General features: G+C 44.8%; 1 protein-coding gene across 1 annotated transcript; it reads right to left on the bottom strand.

Moving 5' to 3' along the window:
* Positions 1-742: 742 nt before the first annotated feature.
* On the bottom strand, positions 743-26,648 carry SHC4 (SHC adaptor protein 4). The gene is made up of 12 exons (XM_026045801.1): positions 25,753-26,648; positions 21,377-21,447; positions 15,156-15,219; positions 14,200-14,319; positions 12,684-12,737; positions 9,467-9,518; positions 8,628-8,754; positions 6,703-6,877; positions 5,533-5,593; positions 4,072-4,251; positions 2,651-2,904; positions 743-1,977 (listed from the first exon to the last, which is right to left on the bottom strand). Exons 1-12 carry the CDS (start codon positions 26,323-26,325, stop codon positions 1,822-1,824), a joined length of 1,887 nt encoding a protein of 628 aa, XP_025901586.1. The 5' UTR covers positions 26,326-26,648; the 3' UTR covers positions 743-1,821.

The following is a 26,648-nucleotide window of genomic DNA, read 5'->3' on the forward strand; positions in this document are numbered from 1 at the left end:
CCATGCATGGAGTTGATATGCCACTTCTAATAATTGCTTACCAAAGAGCTTTGCAGGGGCGTAGAACTTGAGCATGAGCTTTTGCTGGGAGCCTTGTTCTCAGATGAGAACCTTGGACACCATAGAACAGGACTTTAATCTTTATTCTGGAGACTTGAAGTATCAAAACTGCCTGACCCTACCAAGGAAACCAGCTACTGCTCTTTAAAAGCATCAGTATACGTGCTTCAATATTTGTAATTGAATATTTTATTCATGTTACTATTGAGGAATAAAATATATTTTGGGCCTATTAGCTGAAAAAAATAAAAATGATGCTTTTAACTCAGCTCTAAATATGAACCTTTACATCAGACTTTCCCTCTAAGAACACTTACATCCTCAATTATTCTGTGCCTGTGTGTCCTTTCCAGAGAAAAGAGCTCTGATAATACATCCCATTTAACACAAAGGCATTAAGCAAAAGAAGAGAATTTCCCTTTTAGAGTCAAGGCTTTTCTTCCAGAGATTGCAGGACTATCCACACCAATTGTCTGCCCTATTGAACTAAGCTGGTGGGCTGTGAGGGAATGTCCCCAGCTGTGCCAGGAGGCATTAAAGGGACAACTTTCTCAAAGATGCCATCACCCAGACTACCAGTCTCCTTCCCTAAGCCCCCCTCCCCTTTCTTCAGCTACATATTAAATCATTTTATTTAACAGAAAGCCCAAGAAACTACTGTTCATACTGAATGCAGGACTGCTCATATTTTGAGTATTTATTGTGGCAAAACAATTCATAAGTTTTCTTTAGAAGACTTTTTTTTTTTGCCATGTTTAGGAGCAAATGAACTCTACATGAAGAAATGGAAAATCATATATCATTTTGGAAAGAGCACTGGATAAGAACACATGCAGAGTTCAAACTTCTAAATAATTTTCTCTCAAAACGCACTATTAGTTTTGTTCAGCTTCTCTAGTTTGTAAAGGTCTATGAAATCAATGAAAATATATTTAGCCTACACCTTTAGAAAGAAAAATCTCCAGTATTAGTTGGTAATAACAGTAAAATCGTATGCAAAACAAAAATATTAGGATCTAGCATGCTTGTCCTTTAACAAGTTCTATTCCAAAATTATATTAAATATATTAATTTCAACTTTGTAAATGTTGCATAATCTYAAGTCTTTTGCGTAGGCAGACAATGATAAAAATGATTAAGAAACCAGACAACCGTTCTCTATTGTGAATGCTATGATTTTCAAACACTACTTGCTAGTAAAGTGCTGTTACAAGCAAAATGAAATCATTAGTGTCTATCGAAAGCAAATGACATTTTAGTAATATTCAAATTGTATTTGTTTTGGCAAATAGTTAAAACCTTAAATGTGTTTGTTTAAACACCCAAAACTAATTCAGTATAAATAATATTGGTTTCCAATAATTCTGTTCTAAAAGGCACATACTAATGTTCCAGCAGTTCATTCAAGTGAGCTTTTGCATGTAAAGTTTTAATTGTGCTTTTAAATAGTTACTGATTCAGTATGACCTTGAAAGTGACATTTGTGCATGTCTAAAATACCTTTTCACAAATGAACCTCACACTCTGAAGGTATAATTTTGTTAAGATTATATATATAACTATGCATATCGATCTCTATAGATCTATATAGATCTACACATATACATAWATTCATACATACACACACAAAAAGAAGTCTTCTGGAACAACAGCAGAATGCGCAGTCTATACTTTTTTGAACTGGCTTCATAATATAAAGTTTCATAACAGTCAATGGAGTTTCTGAAATGATTTGTCTCGGGATTTGTGAGATCCAAGTGATTATTTGTGGTAATGCATTTGTCCCACATTACTGTCTTTCCTCACAGGCTGTTTCAAGCTCACTTCACTTCCAGAAGAGATGATTGGCAAATTGTTTTCCATGTGATACTGAATAAGATGACCCACGCTATCAAATATACGGTCTTTGGTTCTTACCTAGGGAAAGAAGCAATAAATAAATAAATAAACAAATAAATACAAGTTATATTGTGTCTAAAACTGGTTGGATATGAGCCTAGCTAAATGACTAAAAGTCATTTAAGCTACTGAACTCCCTAGAGTGGGATCAATAGGCTACATACAGTAATTCCTACCTTTATATCCCTTTACTGTGTAGGCTGATGTGTGGAACATAAAAAAGCATASGAGTCAGTTAAGACTATGTATGCCCATTAAGAATTACTTTTCCAATTTACCCTCTCCTCTGAGAAATGCTATCTGAGAACACTTTTCTAGGAGCTGAGCAGAAGCAGGTCAAAGGGAGAGCTGGATATTAAACCAGCTCTCCCTTTTCTGTCTCCAGAAGTGTACTGATCAGCTTTGGGTTTTGATGTTAAGGTTATTTTTCTAGCAGTATAAAGACAACTTGAAGGATGCATTAAGTGTACTCCTATCTACACTAATTGCCATCATCTTAACTCAAAACACAGAACACAAAAACATTTAAGCTCCTCACTTCTATTTCCACAGAACTTAAACGCTTTCAAGTTCTTGAACTTTAAATTAACCTGCGCAGAATCAGATCGGTTCCACTCTGTGCAACCCATCCGTGCCTCGTGGCTGAGCCATCTGAGCCAGCCTGACGTTTCTGTGCCTGAAAGGCTCCTACCTTCCCCTCGGGGTCCACCAAGAGCAGATGCTTTGCCTGGCCTCCCTGAAGTCCACTGAGGACGTATTGTCCAGGTGACGTTGTGCTCTCTCGCACCAAAAAGTCCCCGTCGTTCACTAGGAGGCTCTCTGCCGCTTTCCTGTTTAATTTGCCATGGTAACAATCTTCATTCTTTAGCTGTTGTTTTATTTGTGGCATAATGGGGAGACCAGCTGTGTTGCTTGCAGCACTCTGCTGAACAGCTTCCGGTAATTCTAAAATTAAACGAAAAGGAGCATATTGGACACTTCACCTAGAACCTCATCCTAAATGGAAGCGAGCCAATGTTTTTATAGCTGTTAGGCTTTAGAAAAATTCAAATGAAGYCGTGAACAAAGCAGCCTCGCAGGCTGTGGTAATACGCACGCAGAAAGGCTCACAACACGCCAGAGCGTTAGGTAAAATTATCATTGCATCTCCTCCCCAYACCTCCAATGGTAAAATCTTGGGTTGCTAGGGAACAGGAATTTCAATCAACGATTGGGTTTTTCTTGTAATGCTCTGTTGTTTTGGTTTTGTATTTCTTCAATTGTATTTAAAAAGTCATCACTTCCCTGTAAAACAGGATTTTTGTTGGGTTTTTAGCCACAAGACATGTTTAAAGATCCATTTTTTTTCCCTCTTCCTTAGCAAGCTCCGAGGCGATTGTCACATCTACTTGGGAGAGTCATGTTGAGCGACTCCAGCTATGTGCAGGAATGCAAGACAACATGGCCAACGGGGCCAGAAGGGAAGGATTACAGCATGATGCATCTGCTGTGAAAAAGCGCACAATTACTGCATGTACTAACAAAACTGGGTGGCTTGGGATACAGCCAGTCAAACTGCAAATGATTCACAGGCAGGATTTCTCTAAGGAAACCCAGGATACCACTTCTTCAATGGAGTTGTGCAACTGCAGGCTCCTCAGGATATGGCTAGTTCCTTTGACAGCATAATGCAGCCTGAGGTAATGACATGTCTCAATAGCCACAGATTTCCTTTACTGTAAATCTGTCCAATCCTAAGACCACCTTTTTGTGTAAAGCCAGCATGGACCAACACTAAGTAGGGATCCAGAAAAGGTGAAGATAACAAATAGGTTATTTTCAGCAATGAAGAAAATATGTAGAAATTATATAGTCACCTACTGGATATCCACCACTTTGAGTCTTTAAATCAAGAGTTCCACCAAGATGGAAGGTGATTCCATCTGCTCTCTATCAGTATTCCTAATCTGCTTTATCTCAAATTTAATAATCTAAAAAACAACCAGGAAGATTTCCCAYGCACACTTCCTCAGTATTTCTTACTAGGAAAGCCCAGCTCAGCTCTATGCGTGGAGCTGACAAGAGCTCTCATTGCAAGGCCTTGTCAAGCATGGTGCTGTGGTGTGAACGTACTGGCGTGGTGCAGCGGGCTCCCGTGGGCCTGGGCCGCGGCGCTGCCACGGGCCGCGCACGCCGCGGGCTGYAGGGTCTGCGTGTTGATGTAACAGGGGTCATCAAAAAGGTCTGTCCTGGAGGCAGGCTTCAACAGCGGTGCATCTTTTCTTGTCTTCGGTGCTCTTTCAGCCCCACTACCTGCAATGAATATGCARTATGCACAGAGGTTATTTCCTTTAGCTGCACAAGCTGAAAAYAGAAATATTGCTGTTCTTATATATCCCACTAAGATCATTCTTAAGGATGATCTTAAGGATTCTCCTCATAAGGAGAAGAAAAATGGGCTGATGAAGTAGTTCTTCCTCATGGCTACAAGGCACAAGGTACATTAGCCCAAATGGGCAAGAATGAAGTTTTCAAAAAYGCTCCACAGTGGTTCAAGCTCTGTTCCGATCAGCACCAGCACTGAAATTGCCATTGCCTACAGGGAAATTAATACCTCTGCCTGGGCAGAGGCACGAGCTGCATCCACTGCATGGGGCCAAGGCCTTTCATTTCCCCCCGCACAGCGGGCATTGCGGGAAGAGCCAGGAGGATGGAGGCGGCTGCTGCCTGGTGTCTCTGCCCATAGAGCCAAGCCGCATTTGGCAGGTTCTGTTCCTGGCCTAGGGAAAGACTAACGGAACATCCCCCGCAGTCTGCGAACATAATACTGTTTCGGCTAGCCAAATAGCACACATTTTTGCTCTTTAGCAAACTTCTTATTCATAGATCCATTCATTCTTTTCTTTATTCATCCTCCCTTTGTAGAAACCATTGAATTCTTCTTCACTTAAATCAAAAATATCACAAGAGGCAGAACTATCCCCTGTGGGCCCTGCAACCAAACCCRTCCTAGCAGCGCGGTGGGAATTCAGAAGGGACCTCGCTGCACAGAAAGCAGAGCTGAGGAACCCGCTCAGGGCTGCGGCTCCGGAGAGGGACATCCAGAAAGGACTGGAGGCTGCAATCCCACGGGATTGCACGGGATTAATCCCATTAACGTGAAACTGTGATTGAGGCTGAGCGGGTGCCAGCACCCRGCCACCACAGCCACCGTCTCAGCTGACGGCCTTGGTCCCCTAAGCATTTGTAGGGAGAACGGGCATTTTCAGAGACTGTTAAGAACTATTTTCCCTCCTCAAAGGGTATGAAAAGGAATACAACAACAAAGAGTATAAAAGGGACTGAAACAACAAAGAGCTACTGTACAGTATCATGACAAGTAAAATGAGCAAGTCTTCCTGCAGACATGAAGACAAATTAGTGGCTTTTTGAAAGGCTCTAAGGCCTTTTTGTCTGCCCTCCATCTAGGGAACTAGAAATGACCTAATAAGTAGAACTCTTTTCACCATTGTATTGAAACCAAGTGGGCAGCTCTTCCAGGCAGCTTGGCCTGGTGAGGTCTAAATAGGCATGAGAGGAAAAGAGAGTCCATACCCAGAGCCTTGTTTTCTTCTGGGCAGTTTTCATATATATTGATGAATGTYGGGCTGCCTGTCTGCAGAAAAATCACAAAAACAGTCACAGAGGATCTTCATCAGATAAATAGTGCACGGACATTATAAAGTTAAGTGGAACCTAGGTAACTGAACAAATCTTCTTAACAAAAATCATTTCCAGTTTCCTCAAATCACGTTTCATGACAATACTGCTCTTTCTACAGACATGAAGTCTGAACACACTGTAATCCCTGCACAGACTGTTAACTACCCAGCAATGTATCTAAAGTACATTGCCTGTCTCTGAGAAATGAAGTGATGCACTCACACAAGAGAAAGCTGGGCCTGCACTTTCATTTTATATCATGATTGAAACGTGGGGTGCAAAGGACCACAGAATTTTAACATTATTTTTATCTGTTGACCAATAAAGTCACAATGTTCAGCATCAGCAGTGTTGTCCCCCATTCAGTTGACCCACCAGAAAATTCAYAGAGTTACCATATGGCAACATAACCTAGGAACAGTGGCCACCAGACCCAACAAACCTAGGTAGCAGCAGCTTCTCAGACAAGACAACCTGGATTCCAATAGGCAGGTCTGATCCCACTCTCTTTGAGGAAAACCTGTTTCCCTGCGGTTGGAAATGCTGTTTTTTCCAAGAACAAGCATAGCAGGCTTCAAAGTTTGTGCAGCAAGTCTGAACTCTGCTGGTTTTACTCCTTGCTTGCTGGTTTTCTTCCTGACTACTCAAGAACCATGGGTATATGTATTTTTGCTGTGTATGATTTAATAAAGTGCCTTGAAACACTTCTAAAAGTAAATTAATGTGGTATATACATTAACATAGCCCTTGATTTTGCAGATGTTCTCTTACACAAGCCATGTAAATGTCCATCTACTTCCTGTAAGGTGAACAAGGGAACTGTAAGGTGAACTCTATCTGCTAAATGTACTCTAAGGACAACCCAGCTAATATTCAGAAAGCACTTTGGGGTCCAAATTTATACTAAGTGTCACTAAATCTACTCAAGAAATAAGCCTTTTCCAGGGTAATCAGGACCCAATTCTAATGTTAATAGCACGCTTTTCATCACAACATCACATACATTATTATTCATTCCCAGAAGAGGCAGTGAATAGTTATTCCAGAAGATGAGGTACTTACCAAGCAATACTGCTTTTTGCACTGCATGGGACAATTAGTCCTTTGGCTTGTTTGCACTTTCACTCGCATGTCCAATACTCCACCAGTGGGAGGCTCTTTCCCTGGAATTTCATTGTAATATTCATGATCCTCCCTCTCCTGTGCATTCCCAGACGATCTATCAGTCACTGCCTCACTGAAAAAATATGAAAAATAAAGTGACTGATGTAATCAACTGCTTTCCAGTGCAGACAAATGTTYCAAGTGTTTGTGCATCACAGAAGGCACAAGTTAGACATACACAGGTTTTAAAGGCTTTAGAGTCATAAGCTTTCATAGAGTTTTGTCTTTCTTTTTTCCAGTTGCTTCTTTTTGAAATACAAATGGAGTCACCCACAGTTTAAGTTGTAGTGAGGTCTAGTCATTTCCTTGGCATTGAACAGTCTGGATCCCTTTTCTTTTCGGTGAAAATATGAGTGCCACTCACTGAACTTTTTTTTTTTTTTTTTTTTTTTTTTTTTTTTTTTTTGGTAAACAGGAGACCGCTAAAGCATCGCACATGAAGGCACCTAAAGTGTAGATGGTAAAACAAATTCCTCTGGCTTCTTATCTCAGCTATATAAATCAAATGAGACTGCTCTGTGTGGGACTTGAGGGGAAATTAAAACCCCAYGTGGCAATGAATTAGACAGGCCTGCAACTGTTTTAGAAAAATCAAACATTGCTACAAAAAACATAGTTTTCCAGAGGGAGATCTATTCTAATTTTAATAACTATAATCAACATAACTATTTTGTTCCATCTTGGAAGAAACACCAAACGACACCAAGGATAGTGCACCATGTTTTTCTTGAGCTAAACCAGAATGATGATGGTTTAAATGTGCAGCTGAGACAGTGCAAAAGAACTAGGTGCTTCCTGCACTGTCTCCGGTCCTGAAATAAAAAGCCCATCTCAAATCTTACTTCTCTGTTTAACAAGAATATAATTGGATAAAAGGGCTCAAGCAGGAAAGAGATAAAGTTCAAGTAGTTGATTATGTGATACACAGTGCAAGTATTTGATTATGTGATTCATAGTAGTTTGGATGCGGGTGACTCATTCACACAGCAACATCCGAGTTTTCTGCCTGAGGACCATTCTGCAGGGCCGGGTGCAGGATGGGTTCGAGCACGGAATCCAATTAGTCCCTTTCTCATTGCTGGGATTTGCTTGTGGTATAAGCTAGGCCAGGCTCCCAGGAAAAGTCCTCTCTGGCTACTTTAGGAAAATAGATCACTATTTGAAACACTASAGATAGCAAAAGAAATATAATTGGAGGTGGAAGTGCTGTTCTGTATTTTCCTGCATGTGGATGACTGTGCAGAATACAGAGCTTCACAGTTTAAAACACCAAGTGGTGCATGTGTTTAATTCAGAATGCAAGGCTGATATAAGTCACACCAGGCAAAATTTCAGGCCTCTGCCACGACATAAGCCGAGAAGCAGAAAGGTAAATTACAATTGCTTTTCTTCCCACCATGTGCCCTCCACAGCTGCAGTGAGCTTGAACTTGGCGCTGATGAGGACCTGGCTCAGTGTGTRTGCACCTTGTTTACAGAGCAAAATTTCTTTGCTTCACTTTCTCTGCCCTTACACAGAAATATTCGATCCTTTTACTTGAAAGACTTAAAATGAGGCTGTTTTAGCTAAGGGACGGCACAGTTGAATCCTGAGTTGTTATGCAGCTGTACAAATGTGCCCAAAATCTATAGAATTTACTAGGACAAGCTGATTTTACTCTATTATATTCTGTGCATGCAACATATATTTAAATCAGCATATGTCCAGAACAATGGCATATCCAAAGCATCTCATTTATGGGACTCTTTACAGCTTATAGTTTTCCTGGAAAGTAGCAAAGAAAAGAATATTGCCCGTTAAGCAAGTGAGAACAGCACGCTCACCTTTCAGTAGAAGTAACCAGGCTAGATGGATTCTTCAGGTACTGCTTGAAGCGCAGCTCGAACGCCTGCCCTATGGTATTGATCACCTCCTGCGCCATCCCATCGGGACATTCCAGGATGTGACATGCTGCAAAAAGACACCTTTCTTTAATGAAATAAACACGCTTCATATCAGAAGATATAGAGACGAGCTACATTGCTTAAAGTCAGACATGACATTAGGCATCTAAATAGCTTTAGGATGATAAAAACACAGAGATTTTTGATATGTTAAGGTAGTTGCTCTGGGTATATTTTAGTCATAATAGCAACTTTTACCTCTATGAAAGCAACTCTCCATTTATGTTTCCTTCATGCAATGCTCCTAGATCTTCTGTTTTCTCCCTGCATGGTGGTAAGCCCAAGCACAGGAGAGAACCAACCCTGCAGGTAGATTCTGGCTGTTTTCATAGGAAACAGCAAAAAAAACAAGGCAAGTGCAGGTGGCTCCAGCAACCCGGGGCAGCTCCAAGCTCCTGCCACCAGCCCTGGCTCCAATGCTCAACCCCAGAAAATTGTGACCACAGAGTGATGCTAAAGACCAAATCTCCCCTCTGCAGAGCTGCTGTGCAGCAGTGAAGGTTTCATCCCACCTTCACATTCTCACTTGGTTGCACAAAAAGTGTGAAGTTTAAAGTCACAGTCTGCATGCTATTATCCATCTCTGCACAGTGATATTGTAAGTCATGTGGATTATTGAACTATTTGCTAGCCCAGCACCTTTAAAATTCATGTAATAATTTGGTGCTGTTAAAGCAATCATATAAATATGCATCACAGTCTGAAAATTGTTTCCATACCTCGCTGATTAACAGGATCTTTTGCTACATATGCAACGTAGTCTGTTGTGTCCTTTGGGAAAGAAGTAGATAAATGTCTTTAATATTATTATTAGCAGCAACACTATCAAAAAAAGTGACAAGAGTAGAGAGATAAGCATTTTCAGGCTTCCTTCATACTTCCTTTAGAAAAAACAACTGGAGTTGCTTAGCAAAGCAGACCAAGGGAAAGACCAACAACCCTTTGAGTGATTTTTCCCCTAACATACGCAATAAACCATTTTGAATTGTGTTTTTTTAAAAAACTGCTTTGAATTCCAAACTCTGTAACAGGAGCAAAATATGACCAGAGGCTCATCAGCAGACAGTGCTACTGCCTTCCAGTGCTTCCCAAAGCTCCTATTCTCCCCTGCATGACTGATCCCAGGGCTCAGTCACTTCCAAGCACATCACTTCACCAGGACAACCTTTTCCAGGAGCAGTGGAAAATGAAAGAGCACTAAAACACCACAAGGGGCATGTTAGATTTTGTCAGTGTGTAATATGAGGGTTGGCTTTGTCTTTCAAAAACCACATAATACAATTGGCCTCTCATTTCCCTCACTGCTGCCTGATTTTAGCCCAGCTACCATCTCATTTAGTTCCTTTGGACTTCAAGGTTGCTGATATCAGATGAAGTCAGTATAAGCAGTTGCCTGTTTCAGGCTCACTTTCCAGGCACCATTAAAATAATAATTACTTTTGAGTGAAACTGAGAAGAGAGCTGGAATAGAAGAATTAACATTTCTGGTCATATTGCAAAAGCAAAGAGCCACTTGATAATTCACTGTTATAGTAAAAATGGTGAGGTAATGAATAACATTCTTTTAATAATTAAAGATGCATTTTGTTATTTTGAATCCTTAAGGCGGGATAGGGAAAATGCAATGCACAGCTTAAAGGCATGGCTCTCTTGAGGAAAGATGCAATCAGCTGGCAGGAAACGAAGGCCCCCATTTGCAATATGCATAAGAACAATCATTTAATAATTCACAATGAATGACAGAAAAAGCAAATCTTGGGGTCAGCTGAACTTGTCCTAGATTTTTTTTTTTGCAATCTCTGCTTTAATATTGTTAAAGCAAAGAAAGCAAAATATTTCTTATGCATTTATTGAAGTGAATTTCCTTCCTTTTAGCTTTAGCTTCCTCTTAGCTTTTTCTTAAAGCTCATAAATAATTTAAATACATTTTTAAGTGAATTAGGTCTAGAGAGCAACTAGAAAACCAAAACAGCTGGAGCCATGTCTACCATTCGTTATATCTTTACAATGTTTAAGTACATGAATGGACGACTTTGCTCTAAAGTAAAGCCTCCTCTAAGGCAGACTATTGCCTTGCCTGAACAGTGCAGGGTGATATGAGGTATGTTCAGACCCCAATGTAGTGTTAAGCACCTCATGCCTCTGCACATGGGGACAAGCAGACACATCCTACAGAATCTATATCCTATTTTAAGAATAAAGARAATTTTGGAAAAATAATCTGAGAAAGTAACTAGCACTGCTATATTTCTATATAGCAGCTATTTCTATATGTGCAGCCATGACAGAGACCTCTGTTTCATACAATTTTCCAGGAATACCGGCCCATGGAGCACAGCAGCTATGCTGGCACTTTTCTGAGATTTCTCCCCTCTCCCAAGAAGAGAATATTAAAGACATATTTAAGTTATTCAACTATCCATAAAAATGGATAGCTTTGAGTAAAGAGTACAGAAAATGAGTATCTGAAAGTGTTTCTAGAAGGCAAGTGCTATGCATGTAAATGAAGTACTTTATGTTAAGATTCAGACTGGACTTTAGTGAGTTAAAAAAAGAAAAAAATGGCCTAAAAAAAATAAATAGAAACTTTAATTAAACTTTATTCAGGGCTTCACGTTTAGATCTTACCATGAGAACTATTGCTATAGTTAGAAAAATTGTTTTTGTGTTATGTGAATGCAGGGAGAACCCTTTGCAAGTTGTGTTGAGGTGGCTGTACCACATCAGTGGCGCTCACAGAATTTCAGCAAMCAGAATTTTCGCTGCAACCCAAATTCACTCAATTTTACATCTAAAGAAAGGGACACGGATAACTTTGGGTCATGGGCACCTTGGTTAAGCCAAATCTCCTATAACATAAAGCAAAATCAAGCTTAACAGCATGAGCCAGCGAGAAATGGCAGCTTGCGACTCTCTGCGCAGTGCTGCGCCAGTGTCTGCAGATACCTAGAAAACCACATCCTGAAGKGTCTGCAAAGCCCAAGAACTTGCACGGAATCTGGGCTTCCCAGAACCTCAAAACACTTCACCATTAAGCTGACCTCTCAGGCTCTACCCCTGAGGGACGGGGTCTTGCRAGACCTCCCAGCTGAGTGCAGGTCTGTGCTGGACCCACCCCGGCACCACAGAGCTGCTGCCTGTGGGCACCTCCGAGCGGCTGGGCTGGCCACCAACACCCACAGCCTCCAGGGAAGGCCCTTCCAGTGCTCAAGGCCAGTTCCCAGCTCATTTCCCTGCCTGGCCGGTTTGCTAAATCCCAAGAGGCAGATCAGTCATTCCTCAGTTGAAGCTAGATGTGGCTCCCACCCCAGYGTTATCAGGAGCATGACCCAGAGCCTTCTGTTTTCCTCGTTTCATAAAAGCAAGGAGACAACAAAACTGAAGGACAGAAAATTCAAAACTGTKTGGAAAATRYATTTTCCAMACACATAGAGTGTGACATTCAGAACACAGATTCAGAGAGGAGATAGGACATGGCTATGGATTACAAATTTAACACTCCTAATCACTCCAATAAAGTGTTTGGAAGAAGACAGCCTCTTGCATGATAATGCCACCTAGTTTACTACCATGACACTTGAAGAAAACTCATATTCACAAAAAAAAAGGAAAAAGAAAAAGGGGGATGAGGGGAAAGAAGGCTCTGCCACTTCTTCATAGGAACTTTGTTTGCCTTGATATTCTTCTAAAGTTGAGAGGCACTGGTGTTGATCACCCCTGTCATAAGGCATTGGACTATATTTATGCGTTCCCTCAAGTCAACGGAATCTGGAGSTCACTGACAAACAGTGGGAAAGGGGCATATATTTATCTACCATAAAGATCCTTTGAGTCTCTTTGTTCAGCCTAGGATGAGATACAGTATTTGAAGGTGCTTTTATTCTCAGAGTAGTTTCATTGTACCTACAGAAGCATATCTGGTAAATCAATACTTACTGGGTCACCTCCAGAAGCAAATGAGATGGACTGCATGTGATGGTTGGCAATAATCTGAAAAGCATGACAAACTAGTTAAATGTGCTCGTGTGCCATACATTTAGAAAACACAGAACTCACAACTACATGGAGCAAGCAATTAAGTTCATGACAACCCAATCCATTAACACATGCACACACGATTTGTGAGGGAAGGAGCAAGAGGCAGGACTAGTTTTTAAAGGCATGCATTCATGTTTAGTTATATCTGGATCCCCGAGCAATCTTCCTTAAAAGGTTTCCTTTTAGAGAAAGCCATCAACTTATAACCTGATGAGTATGAAACTGCTTGTAACTTTGATGGGAGAGTAACCAGAGATACCTGATACATTTACAAATTCTTGATAAATATAGTTGAACACAACCAGAATTGTCAGCTTATATAAYGACCACCTTGTATAATGATGGTGCTTTAAAGAACAGGCCCCARTGAAATCTTATCCTGAGTCTCTTGGTGCTAGCACTAAATTAGTCTGTCACAGATTTCTCCAGCCAGATCAAGGATTGACTTGGTAGTTTCACACATTACTACAAACTGTTTTCAATCAAGTGTGGTGACACTGCAAGAAGAGCATAAACAGGATTTTCAATTTGCAAAGATCTGTTAAGTAAGGGCCTAGAGCAAACCAGAGGAGGGCACCCCAAACCTGTGAGGCACCGTCAGTCACTGTAGACACTTGGGGCCTTGCTGGGCTTAGGGAAGCTCTTGGCTGCAGTACCCAACACGGTGGGGACATGGGTGCTGTTACCCAACGGGTGCCGCTGGGGAATCCAAAGAGTTCGGCCTCAGGCAGCCTTGTCCCAGCACCAGAACCACGACTCCTCCAACACCGGCGGGTGAAACCACCTCCCTAATGTTCCCTGCCCCAGCAAGGAGCAACACCAGGAGCAGCCCAGCGTGAGGTAACGCTCCGAGCTGAAGCCAGAACTGGAGGGAGGAACGAGGTGGGCAGCACCAAGCTGCCTCATCCCACGTGCAGGGAAGGGAGCAGCCCTGATGCAGGGCGAGCCTGGGCTCGCGGGAGCGGACTTCGAGGAGGAATTTGCATAGGATAATTGCTTATGCACATATATTACCCAGGCATGAGATAGCTTAATGATGCCAAAGCCAAGCTCTGACTCATTATTTATATCTTTTTTTTCCCCCTAGGACTTGTCAGAAGCTCCAGCGAGGACTAGAGCCTTGTTTATTAGGCACTGTACAAACAGAAACACACATAGAGAAACAATTTGCCAAGTGCTTAGAGATCCATCCACATGAAAGACACTATTATAAACAGAAGTGGCATATGACAAGTGTCAAATTTCTCCAAAAGACTCTCATTTTTAGATCCAGTAGCACCAATGCAATTCAGCTTTACCAAGACTAAATGGTACTGCTTTGCATTAGAAGGACGTCATCTTTCCCTTCAGCTGCCACCAAAGGAGGTGAAAACAGCAGCACAGAAAAAAGGACCCTGGTTTATAGGTATCCTACCTGCTGCGTGTCAGCATTAACCAAAGTGAGGCTGCTTGTTGAAATGGTCAGCTTTATATTCATGCCAGAAAACTGAAGGTTACTTTTGCCAAGCACAGTGGACAGGAACTTTACTGGAGGCTTTGAAAAAGAACCAAAAAGACTGTCAGTTGAACATATCAAAGTGAATCATACTTTACCATGTGTGACTAAGAATTTCAATAGATTAAGGATTAAATGCAGACAGATCTTGTAACAAAAATCAGCTTTAAATACAGTACTTGAACGCATGGGTTTTATGTTAATAATGGAAACAAGTTTCAAGAAGCAAAATTGCAACGAACTAAGAGTTGCAGCTGTCTGAATAATTCAGAACGCATCATTCTCCCACTGAACTCTGTTTCTTTTCCTGGAGATAAAGTGTTTCTGAGTAAATCAAAAAACTCTCACATTCATTTTTCAGGAGCAAGTTCATATTCTTCCCATGCTCCCTGGTTACCAATGGAAATCAATAACTTCCAATGAATGCTGCCCTGCAGAAGCTACTTATCTTGCTCCTTGCTACATACCAGTTATTAAATAAATGGTAAGCCATTAAACATTGCTGGTTTAGTTTTTACTTTAGTTGGTTTTGGTCTAACTAATCGGGTCAATGAGCTCCCTTTAGCAATCAAAAGAATTTTACCAGCATTCTACCAGCTAGAACCTTAAAATCTTGAAGCTCTAAGCACTGCAGAGGCTGGTAGGAGCAGAAACACTTCTCAGAGCATTAACCTTTAAGAGTAAAGTAGAGCATTGCTGGCAGCCCCAAACCARCAGCCTAAACACCCTGCTAAAAACAGGCTTTTGTGTTACCTGAAGCTCAGGTGAATGAGCACACACCAACTCCAGTGGGGACTGAAGCCTGTCTGGGAATCGCATCTCTAGCTTGTCAAAAGCATATACAGAAATAAATGTTCAGTTAAAGCAGTATTTACCTTCCGCTTTTTTATAGCTCCATTTGTACCCGATACAGCTTCACACAGCCGGCTTATTGCTTCCCTACAAAAAGAAAAACACAAACTCTTGGATCATTTAATGTGCCTCAGCTATACTAGGGGTAACAACCTTGTGATTAACTGTTACAACCCCACCTAAAAATCCCAATGTTAACAGGAGTCTAGTTTGGATTGATTCTTCCCCTTCATAGAACATAACCATTTCACCTAATAAAAATTTCCAGAAAGAAAAGAGGAGAAATAAAAAACACTCAATTAACTGCAAGAAGCAGAAAGGACCTCATCCCTTCAAAGCCTTTTCTGTAGGAAGGCTCACAGGTCTCCTGAGATAGAAGCCCTCACTTGCCTTAGCTGGKCTTATATAGAGCATAAATAACCTGCTGAGTGAGCCCAGCTGGGAGCCTTCATCGGCTGGTCTGCTGGCTTAGGTTTCTCTTACAAAAATAAAGGAAAAGAAATGTCTCATGACCACTCTGCAAGTCAGGAAAACTCTYTTCTCTCGCATGCAGATCCCTGTTTCACAGCCTAGCCCACTGCAGAGCTGCTCATGAGGGTCCTCCAGCCCTCTGGTCCCAGCTCGTCAGGGGTGGTGGCTCCTCCAGCATCCAGCACCTGGGCTGGCAAGTTTGGAGGATGTTTTCTCGCCAAGCAGCATGCTGTGCTCTRGGCCAAAACCCATGCTGGACTCTGCCCTTTCTACACCCACTGATAGAATTGCCTCAACAGCTGCTGTCAGCAATTGTGACCCTTCTTAGTAGGAAAATTTTCTCTGTGAATTTTGCACAAGCCTTTCTTGTTCTAAGATTAGGGTGTTATATTGCCCAAGAGAAAGCTGGGTTTCAAAAGTTCTTTTCTTAGAGCATGAACACGTTTTGTTGTGGTGCTTGCTAAAGATAAAGCTCAGGAGGGAAATGCAGAGGTACTGTCTACTTCTGCTTTTCACGTTCTTTTTCAGATCTGAGGTTTTGGTTCATATTTTTTTCCATCTCTAGCAGGTATTTCCCAAATTTAAAGTCATTTCAGGGTCTTGCAATTTCCTGGGGAGACAAGAATGCAAGATGCATCTCACAAAACCACCTTGCAGAGCAGGATGTGCAGCCCATAACCCCTCCAGCTGCAGGGGGGATCGCAGGGAAGAGCCAAGCCCTCATCCCAGTGGGTTTTCAAGCACGTTTGCATTTTGAAGCCTTTTTATTTTTAATTTTGAGCAAGCACTGAAGCTCAGTGCTTCAAGACTCGCAGGAAGGAAGCACACTGCCCACTGAATTTATGTGTTTTCACTTCTGTCATATCAGCTCAGGGCAGCTGAGACTTTCAGTACAGTTTGCTCCCAAACTGAAGCCTGTTTCCCTGAGAAACTTTCTAAAAATGCAGTTGGTGTCTCAGGGCCACGTTCCTAAACTTCACTCTACAATTTCAGAGCTTTCAGTTAAAATCAAGCAAAAACTCAATCTTTACCTAGCTATATGTTGTTCATACATTGTTTTCTTGTAAGTGCGAGGTGAGTTTGCACTAGTCAGTGCTGCAGCTCACATGATATGGCTGTGAAACCACTTTTGTTTTCAAAACCTTCATAATGTGCTCTCAGAAAAAATCCAAAGCAGAGAGGCATTATATCAGGCATAAATTGCTCTTCAGAACCCACAGCATAACACATTTCCTATTCTCTGAGTCTCTTCAGATTACACTGTGTTCATGGCTCCTTTTCCCTGGTGATCTAGTTAATCAACAGCAAAATAACTTCATCTTTAGGGCTTCTCTCAATTTTATTCCCCCATTTTTGAGTAGAACAGCAGAAAGAACCCGCCCTCACTTGTTAGTCCATAAATATTCTTCTCTGGCAAATGTATAAATGTGGTCATTTAGTCATTTTGTCTTCATGATAATTCCTGGGTTTTGCTTTGGTGTGTTTAACTTTGGCCAGGTTAGAAGCTGTTCACAGTTAATATTAAATGGCAACACTGGATGTGATTTTGCTCCTTACTGACATTATTTCCTAAATGAAAACAGTTTAGAAAAATCCTTCAGACCATTTCCCTACATCCTCCTTGGTTTGCTCCTGCCTTTTCTGAGCTTCATCYGGAATATGACCAGCATAGCTCGAACCTGAGAGCCAAAGATATCCCAAAACAAGGGAAGTCTTGCTTCACTCCAACCCAATATTAAGTGCATGTGTAAGTCAATCACCAAAAAGCTGGGAATGAATTTAAAGATACTCAGAAGCCCAAATAATACCATGTTATGCTGGAATGAAACTATGCCATAAACTTCAATTCTACACAAATCAGGTCTCAGAAACCAATGTGCTGCTCTAGGTTCACATTATCAATCAATCCCTTCCCTCCCATATAGACACGGTGCCTGTGTGTTTTTCTCRCATGAGCATTACTTACAAATCCCCTTAAGGCATGTAGGCTTCTCTTCTACTTTGCCAGTTCTGCTTAGAAAAGCATTTCAGATTTTGGTTCCTCTAATGGGCAATTTTATTCTGAAACTACAGCCTTAGCCTTCATCTCACAGCAAGCCTGAGCTGAATTCTGATTCARGCTTTCAAGCACTGGAATTTTGTTTTATTCTTACAGGAAAAGGAGTTTCTTCATTTATTTATTTATTTCATGTAATTATTATCCAAAGAGCTAATCAGGAAACAAGTGATTTAGGAAAGTTTGCCTGTCTTCAAGTACCTGCATGTGCACGGGAGGAACACGCTGCCTGGCGGTATTTCCCAAGACAGTGTTGTTTCAAAGGGGCTGAAAAACCAAGAGACCAGGCAACAAGCGAGGCCCTTGGCTCCCGTCTCCAGGCCAAACCCTTTTCATACATCAGGAGGACCTTGGTGACGAGCCCATGGCGCTGACATCACTGCTGGGAGCAGGATGGAGAGGAATCCCAACACAGCGACATGCGAAGCACAGCAAGGCCAAGGGCCTGGCACCGCTGATGGGTGCTATACTATTCACTCTGTCAGTGACTTCTTTCTAGAGATCTGCTGTTAACTCATTCCTTGAAGAGCTCACTTCCAGTCCCGTGCTCAGGTGGGTCTCCGCTTTCAGACCTTCTGGTCTTGCAGTTAATCCTCTTGCTTCTGGACAATATGGGTTCTGCCTTTGCTTGTCCATTTTAAAGTCTCCAAATCTGAAGCAGCTACTGCTCTGCCTTTCTCTCCTCCTTATCACTCAAACACTTTGAATTTGTTGGCGTATTCCTTTTAAGCCATGCCACATGAGATACTCCATTTGGGTCTCTGCAGCAGCTTTCCTCAACCCTGGGAGCCRCAGAATGAATTCAGGAGCTTTATAGGAATTTAAGTCATTCTTGTTGTTTAAGGCAAAGCAGATCCTGCTCTTGAGCTCCTCAGGCACCTTCTGCCATTTGAGGTCAGGTCCCTTTCCATCAGCCCATCAGTGCCACACAGTCATAGCAACTAACCACTGGTACATTGACAAGGTTTCCAGTATTCCATGGGAATGTAAGGGGTTTGGGCCAGCTCTTTKCACCATCCACAGACCTCTCCAAACCCTGCAGCAGAGGCATCGCAGGCTTCCCCCACCAGTGACATGATCCTGCTCCTCATGCCTCCTTCCTTCCCATGCCAAGAAACATATGGGAGTCTTTAGTCCATCTGGGCTGTGCAGTGAAGCCCACACTCATTGTGGACACTCAGGACGTCCCACTAAAGCAGTGGGACGCCTGGTCCCACTTTTCTCTGAAAATGTGGAGCGCGCAGGCGCGGGCGGGAGAGGAGCACACCGCGACAGAGCCACTTTGTGCTTTGTGTCCCCGCGGCGCGCAGGGCAGAGACTGATGTAAGCACAAAACCATGCGGCCGGGGTCAGCTCTGGCAGCCCGGCCTCTGCCCACACGGCTCAACAGAAGGGACTGTGTGTCTCAACAAAGTGGAAATGGATCCCCCGGACAAAGTGGCCCTTCTTCAGCGGTCGTCCCCGCCAGCGCGTTTCGGATGCCCTTCGCCCTAAMCATGCTGCCCCTCCATTTTCAAGTTTGCCAGTTAATGCAAAAATCCTTTTTCCCAGAAATATCCCAATAGAGACACCAATAATAAGCCTGATTTAGCAGAGCGAGGGGCCATGCAACAGGAGAGGAGCTGAAGGGCCAAGCAAGGGAAGGCAAAGGCAGGGCCACCRCTGGAGGGGAAGGAAGAAGCCTGCRAGGGCTGGGTCTGACCCCAGGGGCCCAGAACATCTTGTTCTGGCCACAGCAAGCACAGAGCGCTCGGGGCGACCACCCCAAAAAGGTCTCTCCAGGAGAGACACCCGGTGCCCGGCTTGGAGGAAGAGCCCTGTGGTGCTCAGCTCCCGTCTCCACACGCTTTCCACCAGCCTCTCCCTCGCAGGCACTTGGGCACTGAGCACACAAGTGTCACTGACCACCCAGGAAAGCCCCAGCACTTTTCTGCAGCCCCAGCCTTGATTTACTGAAGTTATCTAAAGCACTGAGGAGGCCGCTTTCTACCCTCATCACCTCAGCAGCTGTTTTGCTGGTCATCTCCCAGTTTGCTAGGCGGGATGCAGGTCTGCGTTTCTGCGCAGAGATCTCCCACTTGTGTAAGACCACGTATATTTGGGAGCCCAGGTATTGTTTGTCACTGATAAGTGGCTTTGACAATGCAAGAACAGCAATGAACTTGGAAAATAAATCRCTGGCTTTCATCTGTGGTGATTCCTCGAGGCCGTCTGGCAAACATAAGCCTTGGTCCTTCGCATGAGGCAGGTAATGAGCATTTTTAATTTTAGAGATCAGGAGACTAAGAGGCAAATATATGTGAAGCAAATCAGGGAAGAGACATAATGAGAAACCCTTTCTGCCTACATGTGAAAGAGAACATGGACTTTTGCTCAGTGAAATGCCAGAGCAAAAATGCATTTTTACTCCCAGTACAAATAGCTCAGATTATCAAAATGGAATCACTTCAAACCACTTTTAGTTTGTTGTGTTGTGCATGCCACCTGCAGCGCTGCTCGCCCGGGAGAGCAGCAGCGAGCAAGCAGCGTTATCTCTGCTGCTGGTCAGTCTGTAATCAATCCAACTTCAAAGTTCCCATGCGGGAGCTCAGCACTTCAGCATTTGCTTTGCAAGCAGGCAAAGTTCTGAATTTCTCAGATACAAAAGAGTTTATTAAGGTAAGCAGCGACATTTTTTTTAGGTGATGGAAACAATTCCATTGTTCAGTTTTCACATAACTCAGTCTAACAAAACCTTACTGTCTGGGCCAAATTTAAGTTGGCAAGTTCTCTTTAAGTGGTAATCCATATTCATTATTTTCCAGGCAAGCCATCCAAATCTCTGTTTTRTAAGTGCAATGACATACATATCCCATGTCTTGCAGAAGGGAGATAACCTCAGTCCTTGGCTGACACTGCTGAGGAACATCGGGTTGCTCTGGGTGCACCTAGCTGATTTCTGCTCTGCACTAGCTGGACTACGCTGCTCTTTTTGATCCATATCACAGGCACTTCATTATATGTCCATGCAGGAACTGGGTGACTGCACATTGTGCTGACTGTAAATGTAAACTACTACTGATTTTCAGTGTAAGAACAAAACAGGCTGTTTTAGAGAATGTTATATAGGCATTTCAGGTCTCATGGTTTCCAGTTTCTGTCTTTTATCCAGTAAGTCTGGGAGCCAACAGCTAGAATTTTATCACCTCTCTGTTCATGTTCCTCTCCCTTCTCCAGATGGTTTGGTACTAACAGTTGAGGAAGCAAAAGAGCATCCATGAACCTTGCTCCAGCAGGAAGGAAGAACAAGGYGGCACCAGAGGCCCAATCCATGCACTGACCATGCCAGAAAAGCAGCAGGGGCAGGAGGGGACGTGCTAAGGCATGGCCAAAATGCTCTGCATCCACCACCCCCGAGGAGCCCTCGGGTGCAGTGGCTGGGCATGGGGGAGCTCCCCAGCATGACGCTGCTCCATGGGGAACGGGGCCTTGCTTYGCAAACACACGTATATTAACAATTTATGCCCAAAGGCTGGTAGCAGTGCAGTCTGTGACAGAAGTTCCAAGCTTTCCAAAAGACCACATAATTTTTCCTCTTTACACCACTCGGTTTAACAAACTACAAGGTACAAACTCCTATCCGAGCGGGAAAGAGCTGGGCAGCCCCCCCAGCTTTCTCCAGGAATTAGCACTCAGRCTTTTTACTCTTGCGCTGACTTTTGGCAGGATACCACCTACCTGGTGACTTGCGTTCGGGTGCTGAAGTCCAGGGACCTCATCGACTGCAACACTTCGATACAGCCCATGTACTAGAGAGAGCAGAGGGACAGACAGACAGGACAGCTGCATTAAATTCTAGGGAAGAGATAAGGGGAGCATCACAAGAGAATGCAAATGTGGTTTCAGCCCATTAAATGTATGCAGAATCATGGTCTAAATGGAAAATCCAATCAGTCGTTTGAGCTCTGCTGACTAAATATATCTTGTTTCACTGAGGAGTGTGTAGGACTGCAATAAAGATACTAGCAACGTCAACACATGGCAAACAAAGAAGTGAAGCATTTTAGAGACATGAAATCCAGTCATTCATTGCTCTCCAGCTCTGCTTATGCTCCCTGAGCAGCCTKTGTCACCGAAGCAGGGGGGCTGCATGAGCTGGGGGGCAACTCTCCCATYAGCAGCAGAGAAGCGAAGGCCCCTGAGGCCAGGCCTGGCAAAGCCTCCGCGCAGATGAGCTGGGCCCAGGGCAGACGGCCCCACAGGAATGCAGTGATGTGTCCCCCTGTGACTCCTGGGGGGTCTGTGTCCCAACCTAGGGACCGTTTTCATCTCAATGAGGCGCGCCAGCTTGATGCTGTCCACTGAGTTTATCTTTCCCCAAAATATCTTGCTAATTCCTTCAGCATTTCCGCTGGTGTCCATCTCCCTGCTACCGAAGTGCTGAGACTGCTCCCCTTTACAGCGTGACACAGATCTGGGTTTCCCAGTTTGCTTCCTCTGTTCTGCAATTAAATATCCCCAGGAGGTAAGAAGGAGGACAGTGAAACCCTTGTTTGCCCAGGGAACGGTACCACATTTACCTGTTCTGCTTCGCCTTGTCTGTGAATTGATTTTTCCACTGGGGCATTCCAAGGAGATCAGATTTAGGTATCTCTTTCAGCTTTGGAGACCTCTTGAAGTGAATGTGTGTGTTAAAAAGAGAAGGGCTCCRTACAGTTAAACAGGGAATCCGTAACAATTCTATTATCCCTGTTTTGATTTCTTTCCAAATAGCAGCGCAGCCCTTGGGAGAACTCCAGAATTAGGTCAGAGCCCTGGAAGGACATCAATACGGAGCTGAAGGGTTAGCAGAACTGCTTCCCTAATGAACATTTAATGACTTTGTAAAGGACTCGGAGAGCTATCTCACTTGTTAAAGATATTCCTGCTTAACAGGAACAAAGCAAATGTGGAAAATACGCTTGGAGCCTCAGCTCAGAGCTTAGCGGGGACCTCTGCTCCTGCTGCATAAGGTCAAATATTCAGTGAGCTGCTTGGCTGCTCCACGGTCCCTGGGAAAAGGAAGATTTAGAGGAGTAGGTGAGTCATGCGCTGATAAGTGAGTTCCCGCTGCATCCTGAGCAGATGCGTGGGAAGCTACTCTGAGCAGAGATGAAAAATCAATATTAGGTTTTTGCATAAGTGACCCTGAGTGAAGCTGAACTTATCAATGATTCACAAAAGATCTTTTTTTTTTTTTTTTTCTTTTTCTTCTTTAAAAGCCTGGGTAGGAAAATGCATTAACACAGCACCTCGCTGCACCCCTCATGTTTTAGCTGCCTTTGGCTATGGAAAGCAGTGCAGCTAGCAGCAGCCCGAGGACCATGTCTCCGGAGGGAGGGGATGGAAAACCCTGCAGAGGCCTGGACAGGGACAAGCAGCTGGCACTGGGATCGAGTCCGGGTGCCTGTGCAAAGAGGTGTCCGAGCAAGGGGACCGGGCACCGCTCCTATACGCGAGGCTGCCGGTGACGTGGGGACCCTTCCGAGGGGATACGGGAATGTTCCTATCGCACCACGTTTCTTCCCGGGAGCTGCTGCGAGYAGCCGGGGGCCGGGGCGGCGTGGGAGGCGACGGGAGCGTGCGGGGCGGCGCGTGGGAAGAGGCTGCGGAGGCTCCCGCGAGCAGCGGCCCACGTCTCGCTCCGTGCCTGCCCGCAGCACGGCACCGTCGGCAGCCCCGGCTGCGGYGCGAGCGGCAGCCACTGATTCACCAGCAGGACCCACACGGGCGCAGCGCACCGGGCTGAAGCCTGGCAATTTTACCTGCTAGTTAATAGCACTAATTGATGCCTAATTCAAAGGCCGGCTCCTAGGGAGCCCGCAGGTGACCAGCAGGGAAGCCGGGTGGCAGCAAGGGCTCCTGATGTGCCCGGGTGCTGCTGCCATCCCCCTGTAGCCGCGTGTAGACAGCAACGAGGCTCCAGAGCGCTAGGAACACAGCACAGCTGCCCAGCAGAGCCCCGCCACAGGCAGCAGCACAGGGAATGGGGCAGGAATCCTCCCCCTTGCAGCCCTTCTCTTCCCAGCACTGCTTTAAAAAGGCTCTTTTGAATGAAAAAATCAATGAAAAGGGAAAAAAATTGCTGAGCGTTCCCGCAGCTCAGAAAACCAGGCTGTGAACCCAACCCCGGGGCCACTTTCACCCAGGCCTCCCATTTCCTCTCTGGGCTTTGCTTCTCTTTTTTCTCTTGCTTTTTTTCTTCTTTTTTTTTGTGCTGGCGCAGTCCCCGCTCCCCGAGGAGGTGACAGCCCAGGGGGGTCAGCCCTCGAGTTTCGACCACAGCAGGAAAGCAGGAAACCCCAGCTGCAGGTTTCCTGCTCCTGCCGCCCTCCCCCAGGAAAACCCGGCCCTGACAYGGGCACGTCATGGTTTGTCGGTCTGTAGGTGCCTTGGAGCCTGAATCATGACCTCCACCAGCAAGCACTGCTCAAAAACAGACTAAAAAGAAGATTCTGGTGCTGACAATTTAGAGCATCGCGACACCTTTCACCAGGGCAAACCCTTCTAGGGCAGCACAGCACCAAAAATTGCATTTGGCACTTTAAATATCACTGTAAACCAGCCCCTAGGAGCTCAATAATGCACTTAGGAAACTTGCTAATGTCAGAGTGAGCTCTGTATTAATGAACACTAATACTAATGGGAGCAGTTGATAAAGAGCGAATGCAGAGGGACCCAACTGGGCATACTGGAGGAGCTGAGCATCGTTCTCCCTCACCACTGTCCTGAGCAAGATGGGAAACGCAAACGGGAGCCCCTTCCTTTTCCCTTCCCTTCCCTTCCAGTCCAGCAACACAAACAAGAGCAAAGACTCAGTGCAGAGAAGGACCCGAGCGCAGGGCCCCGAACACAGCGGGGCTCCTCGCATCGCCCTTGTCCTGAAGCCGGCCCAGCAGCGAGGCCGCCCAGTACCCCCGTGTCCCCCTCATCCCTGCCTGGCTGCCCTCATGCTGAATTCAGAGCTTGCTTTTTCTCTTGGCATTGCACTTTTCTTCAGACTTTCCTGGTTGGGAAACATCACACAGGAGAGCAATTGTTTGCAAAGCTTACGGCTTTTTCTCTCCTTATTTCTGACTCATCCTATACAACAAACTGAGAGATACCCACCAGTGTTAAGCCCCTGCCCTTGGCCTAATCAGAGCAATATCCTTATCAGTTAACACCGACCCGCAGGACTCGCTCCCAGGGCTGTGAGCAGGCCGGGCATGAGGGCTGCGCACCCGGCAGGAGCAGGGGCCTGTCCGCACACTAAGCCCCTGTTCCCGATCAGATTTAGACCATTTTCTGCTCTCTCGTGCCCACGGTCTGCACTGGGGCAGAAACAACCAAGAGTGTTTCTTTCAAACTGCAAAATCTGGCCACAGAAATAGAAAGTCCAGGGAGGAAGAGGGAACAAAAAGCTCCTCAGTGCGGTACAGGTGCAGGGAGCAAAGGGGCAGAGCAGGGGGAGCCAGGTCTCGTCCTCACCTCTGACTACTGACCAGAAGGTGATAGATGCCAGTGGCAGCGCACACTGCCGAATGGCCAAACACGCAGGGAGGACATTTCTCGGTGTCTCCCAAAGAAACAGGCAGGGATTTTTGTGCCTGGTCATTACCAGGCAGGGCAGACACAACCCACAGTGTCCAAGSTCTGAAGCTGCCAGCTCCCCACCTGGGCCATGTGGGGCCAGGGTGTTGCGGGGAGCAGCATCGGRCTGGCCGCTCTCCCTCACCCTCAGCAATAAACACACCAGAGGGGTGAGCCCTTCTACACCTAGTAGCTGGAAGCGGCTCTACAAGAGGGAGGAAACCATCCCCACAAACCCTCCTTCTGCCTCCAGCACGTGCTGCCTGCTAGAGCTGCACCTGCTTGAGCTTCAGCCTCACTGCTCTGCTGCAGGAGCATGGCTGTGCTCTGGGAAACCAATGTCAGGAGTGGCTGCAGTTCTTTTAACTCCCTCCATTCACCAACACAGGCCCACCTATGCGGCATCAGGAAAGAGGAAACACRTGGGATAAATAAGCGGTGTGTTGCACCAGCTCCAGAAGTGGGAACAAGCAGCAAGTGGAGACCCCGGGAGAAGTACTCACCCGCACGCAGTAGGTCGTGGCCACCTCAGCAATGCTTTCAGTGCTCTGCACGAGGCTCCTGTCCTGGCTGCCCGTGGGAGCAGCCTCCTCAGAGCCCCACGCAGCGCCGGCGGCCTTGGTGCCAAGGAGCAGCTTGTCAGGCTCAGGCTGTGGGTAGGATGCAGAGAGGCAGCTGATCTCAGGTGAGGTCGGGCTGCTTGGGATGGTGACGCACTCCGTGAGTTTAATTCTTGGCACCTCTTTCGTTCCCAAGCAGAAGCTTTTCAACCCCGGCAGGCTGGACGGGTTGGCGAGTTTAATGTTAGCCATGCGGGGAATCAAAGCGCACAAGGTGGTGCAGGTGTCCTGGCTCCCCAGGGAGACATCTTCAGTCAGTAAGTTAGGCGTTGAGGAATGGGAAGAAGAGGAAGAGCCTTTGATATTTAAAGATGTATTTTGTGTACCTTCTTCTAGTGATGTTATTGAATCGTTCCTGAATCGGCTGTATTTAGCCCTGTGCAGCATTCCTGGATGTCTGAAAAACCCTACATACAGTACGTGTCCACTGAGGTTCTGCGGGTTGCGTTCTCTCATAGCCTTGGCAGTCCTGTAACTGGATACTCTTGCATAAATTGGCTCTTGTGGAGAAATTATATAGAAATTAAGCAATTCAAACAATTTTAAAGAGAGAAACCTATCAGATATTTTTTGCTGACTACCTCCGGAGTGTCTTATTTTCCTCAATGCACGAGGCTTAAAACTGCATGGAAAGCTGGTATTTTGTGAGCAGCAATAAAAGAAGCATATAGGAAAGTGCAGCGATGCTCCAGCAGTTCAATCTGAAGAGCTGCTATCCAAACCTAGGCTTATTTCTGCCTCAAGCATGTGAGCCACTAAATCACTGCTTGCTCTGAAGA

Source organism: Nothoprocta perdicaria, unplaced genomic scaffold, assembly GCF_003342845.1.
Source record: "Nothoprocta perdicaria isolate Ctin4 unplaced genomic scaffold, notPer1 scaffold_41, whole genome shotgun sequence".
NCBI lineage: Eukaryota > Metazoa > Chordata > Aves > Tinamiformes > Tinamidae > Nothoprocta > Nothoprocta perdicaria.